At 47.1% G+C, this 9,545-nt stretch overlaps 1 protein-coding gene across 1 annotated transcript; it reads right to left on the bottom strand.

Moving 5' to 3' along the window:
• Positions 1-578: 578 nt before the first annotated feature.
• On the bottom strand, positions 579-6,166 carry LOC101656320 (S-adenosylmethionine synthase-like). The gene is made up of 9 exons (XM_004713863.3): positions 6,029-6,166; positions 3,758-3,835; positions 3,553-3,675; positions 3,298-3,410; positions 3,066-3,209; positions 2,630-2,848; positions 2,265-2,447; positions 2,001-2,134; positions 579-1,399 (listed from the first exon to the last, which is right to left on the bottom strand). The coding sequence occupies exons 1-9, from the start codon at positions 6,105-6,107 to the stop codon at positions 1,297-1,299; spliced, it is 1,176 nt and encodes a 391-aa protein (XP_004713920.1). The 5' UTR covers positions 6,108-6,166; the 3' UTR covers positions 579-1,296.
• Positions 6,167-9,545: the final 3,379 nt, after the last annotated feature.

The following is a 9,545-nucleotide window of genomic DNA, read 5'->3' on the forward strand; positions in this document are numbered from 1 at the left end:
TCCCTTCCCTCTCTCCACGTGGACCACCAAGCTGGGCTGAGGTGAGCAATGCTATCATGTATTGTGTCTGACTGCAGTATTGTAATATCTCTCATGTTCTCGATGACTTTAATACTTATATATCTCAACCGTACGATGTGCATTATTGAACCCAGAAGTAGTATTACTGAACCAGTGAGTTCTAGTAGCGAGTGGGGTGGCACCCCACTCCCCCTCACCCCCTGCTCGCCATTTTACTACTACTGGTGTGTTTATTAGGTACTATACTGCGCCCAGAGGTCTGCACCCAGCCCTCCCCCTCACTCACCTAGGTGTGTTCTGGGTGGTCATGGGGATTTTGTGGTGCACAAGCATCACTGGGAAAGAACCTATTAAAGGAAAAGCCTTGGCAATGGGAACAACCAAGGGCAAACTAACTTAGTGAGAAGACAAGATCTTCAGCCTTAAGACGTTGTAATTAGCATACAGTTGGGTCCAAGAAGGGTTCTCTCTTGAGCCACAGATAAGAGTCAAAGAATTATCCTAGGCGAAAGGTACATTATACTTCCAGTTTTACAAAACATCAAGGCACATTAAGGTAGAGCCTAGCATTTTATTTGACCTTCATTAAACTGCTGCAATTGAGAACGAGACATACGTAATACACCTCCCAGAGCAGATCCTGAGGCTCTGTCTGCTTAGGACAAGGAGTCAATGGAGGAGCATGTCAACAAGCTGGCTTCTCTGTAGCACACCGGCCAAGTCAGCCTCTCCATGGCCAGCTGCCCCAGCTCTGCCCTCCCTTCGGTGAACACCAGCAGACCCCTGTAGGTCTAACCCAAGGCTTTTCTGTAGGACACCTCGGCCTACCTGGGAATGCTGGAAGCATGTTGTTAAAGGAATCCTGGTGTTGAGGGGGGGAAAGATCTTTTAAGAATCTCCCATCTGAGGTGAGGGCTTCTCTGTACTTAAGCCATACCCCCAGTACAATAAATAAGCAATGAGGAGATTATGAAGGGATTTCCTCCTCCCTCCCTGCCACTCAACCTTCTAACATCCTAATTGCATTGACAAGGATCACCTGTGCTCACTAAACGCATTTTCATGGTGAACACACACCAGGGACAGAGCAAGCCAAATCACAGCCAGGCCCCACCAGAGGACAATTCACATCACGGATCACAGAGGGGCAGCAGGTGACGAGGGGCTGACGGAGGACAGGAAAAGCATAGGAAGGGGGGGCGGTCTTTCCCTCAGAGCTTGCAGGCTTCTCTGTAGCCCACGCCAGCAAGTCTGGGAAGAAAAGGCTAACACTTTTTAATATTTAAGCTTTTGGGGCACTTCCCAGGGGAGGCCTTCCCTGCCAAAGTGGCCATAGACTGCAGTCCTCTGATAAATTGGCTTCTTCAGATCCAGATCCCTAGAACATACAAGTCCATAACTTAATACGTAGCATTCATTTGAAAGAAAGCACAACAATCAGCAAGACCCGTGTTCAAGAGCTCTGGTAAGTGGGGTCAGTTCTCTGCGTTAAGGTAGGAAACAGTCGGGACAAAAGTGTGTTACTTCCCTGGTGGCCAAACTCCATGTACAGTCTTTTATCAGTAACTATAGTAGTTTTTCCATCACTTGTTCAACAAATACGAAACTTGTCAGTGTCCTGAGAATTCCAAATGCCAAAAGCTCATCTGAGACCATGATATATGTTACAGTCTCCCATTGTCCCAACCAAAATGTTCTTCAATAGCCTAGACCACATCATTTAGCCTGCACATTTTCCCTAAGGAAACATCCTGAAGTAGTTAAAAGCCAACTATCACACTTAGGGATTGCTGGGTAAACTTAAGCCATGGAACAGGATTTTAGATTTTTTAAAAATAAGCTTAAAGGTTCAATAAAGATGATTTAAAGATATCCCCTTATGCACTTAGAAGTTTAAAAACATGTTTTCCCCCCAATGAAAAAGCACATTTCCCTCCTAGATGAGATGTTTCACCAGCAACAGACTTTACCATCTTTACCTGACAATGACTCCAGGGCGGAGGTCAAAATTCTTCTTCACTATATCTACTAGCTCTCTCACACTCTTCTGAGAGGTGCCGTAATGGGAAATGGAAATCGATAATGGGTGAGCAACTCCAATAGCATAAGAGACCTAGAGGAATTCAGATATCACAAGTCAGTGATCCAAAGACCCACACACTTCCGCAATAAGGTGTATTACCCCCCTCCGCTGCTGCGCTTACATGACATGAATTTCCCTGATGACAGAGCAGAATACACACCTCCACGAGAACCCTTCGGCACAGGCCTCCTTTGACGAGGGACTTTGCCACCCAACGGGCAGCATAAGCAGCTGAGCGGTCCACCTTGGTACAATCCTTTCCTGAAAAGGCGCCTCCTCCGTGATCTCCCCAGCCTCCGTAAGTGTCCACAATGATCTTCCGGCCAGTCAAACCAGCGCTAGCCTGAAAATGCAGGCTTAAGTCATGTTAGGGATTGCCATCAGATGGTTCTAGATTAAGTTGCTAAATGCTCATTGTATGTCACTGAGCAAGTTGGCCTCAAGAATCACAATGTGGAGTCCAGAAGGCTGAGGAGCTAAGTGATGGCCAACACTGCAAGGCACTCTCACATCCTGAGGCCTTACCTGAGGGCCCCCAGTAACAAATCTGCCACTAGGCTGTAGGTGGTAGATTGTGTCCTCATCAAGATACTTTGTAGGAACAACGGCTTTAATGACTTTCTCCTTCAGGGCCTCCCTCATCTCATCCAGAGAAACATCTTCATCGTGCTGAACAGATATACCAATTGCGTGGACTCTGATGGGCAGCATAGCACCTCGATCCTGCATGTACTGCACAGTCACCTGGAAGAACACACACATCCCATGATTTCACACCAAACGAAAGCTTTGTGCTCAGGTCCTTCCCCTACTTACAGCCTAAGGAGAGTACATTAGAACACCATGCCCACTCCCCCCAGCAGGTACTCTACCATAATTCAGTGAAACAACCTGACCTTCTGTGTCAGTCTAAGGACAGCGTCTTCATAGAACCCCACAGGGAGCTCCAAGCACCACTTACCTGAGTTTTAGAATCTGGGCATAACCAAGGTAAGGTGCCATTGCGACGTAGTTCAGCAAGTTTGGCATTGAGCTGGTGGGCTAAGACAAGGGTTAAAGGCATACATTCCTCCGTTTCATCAGTGGCATAACCATACATCATGCCCTAAAAAAGGGAAGTCATTGATATTGGTCAATCTGAGCTTCAATATTTAATGTCACAAGAACTGCAAGTAGAAGCCAAAATCAAATACCTGGTCTCCTCCACCTATCTCCTCCTCGTTCCGGTGAAGGTGAACCCCTTGAGCTATATCTGGGGACTGTTGTTCCAAAGCTACCTGAACATTACAAGTCTTGTAGTCAAACCCTTTAAGCAGAGAAAGGCTTTGTTTCAGAATGGAGACTGTACACTAAAATTATAGAGTTCAAGCTAACGAGTAGCGAGCACATTCTAGATGTAGTGAGCTGAAGAGCATAAGCTTTAGACAAAGCAACTCACTACAACTCACCTTTGGAAGAATCATCATAGCCAATGTGCTTAATGGTTTCACGAACCACTTTTTGGTAGTCAACAGCAGCTCTGGATGTAATTTCCCCAACAAGAAGAATCATTCCAGCTTCAATGTAAGTTTCTAAAAGATGTTCAGAACGTTTACTAATATATAAAGTAGCCGTTCGCTTTTCATCATTACAAAGCACATGGTCTGAACTTACCACAAGCCACTTTGGCCTCGGGGTCCTGCTGAAGGTGGGCGTCAAGGACAGCATCACTGATCTGGTCACAAATCTTATCTGAAAAAGTAACAGTGCACGCTCAATTCTTCAGTGTTTTGTTTTTCATTCTTAAGTAGCTCATGCTCCTCTGTAATCCTAAAGATTTACCTCTGGAGGTAATTCTTGCCTAATTATGGTCCTGAAATTCCGGAAGCCATTTGCCTGAAGTGCTGGATGTGACTTGAAAACTTGACAAGACCTTCATTGAGTTGCACAAGCCCGTCAGTTCTGCTAAGCCAGAACACCTTGCATGTCTAATACATCCTAACCCATTAGGGGAGGGCGGTTCAGAAGCGGGAACATTGGCACTACTCTCAAACTCAGTGCTCTCCAGTCAATTCTGGACTCAAGATACTCTAGGACAGGGCTCAACCGCTCTTGTTGGTTTCTGATACTTAACTCTTTCCAGGTGTGGGAAGCCCTCTCCTCTTGCTCAACAGCTGGTGGTTTGAAACTGCTGACCTTGTTCAGCATCCAAATGCAAGTCACACTCACACCAGGAGGCTCTTTAGAAGTTCAAAAGGTAACAAATGACCTGGTGTTTTTTTGGTAATCCATGATGACAAATGCACTTACATTCTATCCCCAACATTTATCATTTGAAACCTAGAAGTTGGGAATTTAGATTAGTTATAGTGTGGAAACCTTCAGAGTGCTGACATTCAGAGACCAATGTTTCCAGCCAACCATGATAATATAACATTATCCTGGAAAAGAAACTTTAGTTTGCATTATAAATACAACCAATCACAAGGCTGACTGTTCTTTTGCTCCTTAGCTTATCCATTTCTTAAGATTCAGGATGGTAACTTCTGAGAACAATAGCAACAAAGGTACAAATGTGCCTGACACAACAGATTTATGGAGTGTGCTAAAAGATATGTATGAGCCCCCCGATAAAATGCTTAAAAAATAATAAAAATCTCCTAAAACAAAATGAAAAACTAAAAATTTTAAGTGGTTAAAAAAAAAAAAGGATTGTAACTTCAAGACCATCCCAATGGTCTTAAATAATAGCACTCAGGGCAACATGACAATAAAGGTCAATTAATCAACATAAGGGGAAAAAATGTTATTGTTTTGTCTTAAGTAGTTCAAGAATAAACAACTCAGATTGCAAAATGCTCCCATCATTAACATTTAACGGATGCTTTATGAATGTTTTCCAAAGTTCTTAGCTGTCAATTAAAAATTGACAACTGGAAAAGAAAATTACCCCCAAATACAATTATCCCGAATGTTCTATAAGCAACCTTACCAAAAATCCAGGAAAATGTGTATTGCTCCCCAGCCAGTGGCTGGGCCTTCACCTGTGAGCTATCACCGAAGCCTGCGATTTCATGGTCAATTTTAAAAGGCCGGCTGAAAACTTGAATTCTCATTTGGGGGCAGGGGAGTGGATATCGATCTAATCAGCCAGCCTACCAAAATCCCCAGAATACCTGAGCTTCCGCAATTCTGCCCTCCTCAGGATGCTGGCTCCGCCCCTGCCTGCCACCCCCACCAGGGACAACCCACTGACTGCAGCACCATGGACCCCCAGTCATCACACGATGTGGTCCCGCGAACAAAGGACGGATACAGTGTCAATAGCACAGTGATGGATCTCTACGACCCGTGAGGTGATCTTCTCACGCCAAGATGGAAGGTGCCTGGAGTTAAGAAGAAGCGTCATGCGTTCACACAGAACGCGGATCTCCATGATGGCGGATCAGTGGACACAGAGCACGGAAGGCAAGGAGGAGGAAACCCTGGACTCGCTTAACGTCCCCAAGGCAGACCGGAACTCATCCCTTTCACCCAAGGGCCAAATAGGGGGCGCCTGCCCAAAGGCGCGCGGTACCTGGTGGTGCAGGGCCCCTCGCCGTCCCCGGGCCAGCAGAGCCAGGCCGCAGGGCACCACGAGGACGCAGCCGCTCTGCGCGCGCTCCAGGCCTTGGGGGGCAGGTGGGAGAGGGGAGACCAAGGCCTCCCGGCACGCGCTCCGCAGTCCTCGCCCTTCTCCTTTTCTAGAACCTTCCCCACGCCCAGGCCGTGTCCAGGCGCGCGGGCGGATGGGTGGAGCAGGGCAGAGTGGCGGCCGTGCGCCCGGCACTGGGGCGCCCGAGGGAGCCACCGCTCTCAGCACCCTCGACCCGGGAGGGCGCCCAGCGAGGCCGGCCGGCCCTGGCCGACTGCCGCCCTTGCCCTGAGTGCGGACCCGCGTCTCACCTGGGTGGCCTTCCCCCACGGACTCTGAGGTGTGTAGGAAGGTGTCCTCCTCGCGGAAGCCGGGGGGCTGCCCGTTCATGGTGGTGCGTGAACCTGGAGCGCAGGGAAAACGAGGCTGCGGAGACGGAGACGGATTCCACAAGAGCCTGTTGGGAGGCAGGGACCCAAAGACACCAAGGCTCCTGCAGCCCGCTATTTATAGAGGGACGGCCCCCACCCCTCCCACCTCTCTCCGCCGGGCCCCGCCCTCCGCACAAGTCAGTGTACCAGTCACATGGTGGGGGGATTGGGAGCAGCAGGGGCGGGCGCCTCACCTAGCCATCCCCCCAACGTTGGCCTTCTCTGAGTTGGCTTCTCTGACCTTGGATGTCGGGAGCTCTTCTCCAGAGGATCCAGCTATGATCCTTATCAGAAAGGAGGGGCCTAGCTTAGGGTTCGATGGTCTGATTGCCTTTGAAGGCAGATACCTTCAAGCAGCTGCCCTTTAAGAGTGTAGTAAGGACCCTGTGTTTCCCAACAGCACATTCAATTTGGCATTATCATGGGGGGAGGGCTATTGGGGGAGGGACTTTTACTTAGGAGAATGTGACTGGAACACATTCCAACTAACAAACTCCCCTCCACTGCAGCCCCGGCCTCCCAGACTCCTTAGCGTTTAGTGTGGAGTTTGTCCCCATCACTCTCCGCCCCGTTTTGAGTTTCCCTCACTGGTCCGCTCCTGTAGTCCTACCTGTAAGTGTGATGCATTGATCTGCCACCAGTTTCCTTTGCTGTTTCTCAGCAAACCCTTAGACACCATGAGGACCTCCTGCCAATGCTCCCCATCTTCTGAGGGATGCATCTTTGTCTTGTTTTTGTTTAAGTCTTAATAAATGTGCCCCTGACGTTAGAGTAGAGGTTTGGGTCTCTTTTGTACCCTAAAACACATCCCAGAATCCGGTCTTTAAAATTGGAGTAATAATACCATAATAGGATAGTTTGAAAAATGAAATGATGTCCAGTGTCAAGCGCATCATAAAAACAAAAATGTGAATGAAAAATTAATTGTACTGCTTGCAAACAATCCTCCAACATCTTCCTCTTGCTGTTCTCACAAACAAACAAACAAACAAACAAACAAACAAACAAAAGGAACCAACTTACTGCCATTGAGTCAATTCCAATGCACATCGACTCTACAGGGCAGGGCAGAACTGCCCCTGTGGGTTTCTGAGATTGGAACTCTCTGCAGGAGTTAGACTTTCTCCCTTGGAGTGGCTGGTGGTGTTGAACTACCTGACCTTGGCGTTAGCATTGCCCACAGAACCCTCTATGCTACCAGGGCTCCTGTCCACGTAAACACAGTGCCAAATCCCTACATAGCCTTTAAGACCTGCATGTGCATCAGCTGTTCCTTTTAAATCACCTTTGTGCCACTCTCCACCTCTTTCATTATTTCCTATTGGATTTCATTTGTAACAGGTAAATACATTAGAATCAAAGCAAAGCAGGCAGAACCATGGATTCTGTTGATGGTAAATCGAAAAGCACTGCTATAAGGGTCCCAGTCCACACATTAAAAACCAGACCCACAGACTGCATTGAGTCAGCTGCAACTCATATCGAGGGTTTCTTATCCTGTATATCTTTCTACCTCATCTTTCTCCCAAGTAGAGGATAGTGGGTTTGAACCACCAGTCTTGAGGCTAGCAACCTGATGCCCATTCCACAGTACCACCAAGGCTCCTTAGTTTGCCAATGCCTGTGGTTATGACAAATAAAATATTTTAAGTACTTGTATGCTGTGCAGTGAACGGTTGAAGACAATTTTTCTCAGTAATACGACAATCTTCATCTCCTTAGATCAACCAAACTGAACCTACTACCATCTAGACTGTTCCCATTCCTATTGACCATACCTAGGGTTTCCAAAACTGTAAAATTTTATGACAACAGTCAGTTTCAATTCTTTACCTCAGAGCTACTGCTGGGTTTGAACTATCAACCTTGTGGTTGATAATTCCTTCCAGTGCCTTCAAAAAGGGATCCCCATCAAAATATTGGCTTCCAAGAAGACCTCCTGGGCCAGTTAAATTCCAAATGAGATCAGCTCGGAAGGTGATGGTGGCTGGTTTTCTAGATCCCTGAGGGTCATCCTGATAGATTTTTCTCAGAGGACACAGAATGATCATGGACGCTTGCTATTAAGGAGCTTAAGGAAATTGAAAGTGGCGTTAGTGAGCAAAAGGCCAGGAATGTTGTCCAAAAGAACGAAACCAAGTTTTCCCATATAACAATGCTCCTGCTCTTTTTATCAGAGTAGTGAGGGCTGACCTTGGGGAATTTCCCTAGGAAAGCTTACTGGGTTTCCCTTACAACCCTTCTTTTGCCCCTTCGACTTCCTTTGGCTTCCAAAACAAAAAGAGGGATTAAACAGGATATGATGTAAGCCCTTCAAGGATGCCCGAATGATGAGTCTTAAGATAATAGCTTCTTGTGGGAAACAGAACCTGGGAGAGAGTGCCTTCTGACAAACTCTCCACGTTCCTGAGTGAAGGAGTCTGGGAGGGTGGGGCTTCCACGGAGGGAATTTTCACCTTTGTGGATTGCAGATGTGTCCCACTCACATTATCCTAAATAAAAATTAATCCCCACAATGTTCCCCCACAACAACGCCAAATTTAATGTGCTGTTTGCAAAGTCATGGGTCCTTACTTTATACCTGGAGGTCCGCTGCTTGGGGGCTGTCTGCCTTGTGGGAAACTAACACTGAGGGCTGTATTCCCTAACTTATTACACCGGGAATCTGGAATGCTGGTATTCCACGGTAGAAAACTCTCCACTTTGGTAAATTAGAGGTAAGGTCCAGGAACATTATCCTGCTTTAAAAATCATCCCCACTGGTTCTACCCTTAACAGCTGTGCTGTCTTATAATGAGCACATGGTTGATTATAACAGATATTATCCCTTTGTTCTCTCTTCCCACCTTGGCACCCAACCTACCTTATACGTCCCTCCAATGCAGTTATTAGAATTCCTTACCTGTGAGGTCAGGGACCCTTCATGTAGAAACTGTCCACCTTGTGACACATGTAACTACTGAACAGCATGTCTTCAGCTTACTTAAAAATGTCCCAAGACTCACTCTCACTTCTCCCAGTTCTCCAATACGCTCAGTTCCACGTGGTCCATCAAGAGAACCTGAGGCGAGTATGCTACCATAAAAGGTGTCCCACTCCTTTACTTTGTTCTCTCATCTATCTTTCTCATCCTCTATGACTTTACTACACTCTATATATCACTGCCTTACCTGTGCACCTTCTGACCCTTTGGTTGTTGAAAGCTGGTTCCCCTGACACTGCCTCAGGTTGTTTGCCAACAAAAGCAAGCAGAACCCATTGTCTGTCCCACCCTAAATAGGGCCCACTCCCTTCTGATAAGGATCATTGATTGTTCCCCTGGACAAGAGCTCAGAGACATCTAAGGTCAAGCCAACTGAGGGACGACCAAGGTTAGGCTGCCATCTGGCCACTGGAG

Source organism: Echinops telfairi, unplaced genomic scaffold (assembly GCF_000313985.2).
Source record: "Echinops telfairi isolate 266 unplaced genomic scaffold, ASM31398v2 ScPeMD7_7467;HRSCAF=8505_1, whole genome shotgun sequence".
In the NCBI taxonomy this organism is placed as follows: Eukaryota; Metazoa; Chordata; class Mammalia; order Afrosoricida; family Tenrecidae; genus Echinops; species Echinops telfairi.

Coding starts and splice junctions, on each gene's coding strand:
- LOC101656320 (XM_004713863.3), bottom strand. CDS start 6,107: ATGAACGGGCAGCCCCCCGGCTTCCGCGAGGAGGACACCTTCCTACAC. Junction 3,210..3,297: donor AGATAGGTGGAGGAGACCAG/GTATTTGATTTT, acceptor TCCCTTTTTTAG/GGCATGATGTATGGTTATGC. Junction 2,448..2,629: donor TTGTTACTGGGGGCCCTCAG/GTAAGGCCTCAG, acceptor CTGCATTTTCAG/GCTAGCGCTGGTTTGACTGG.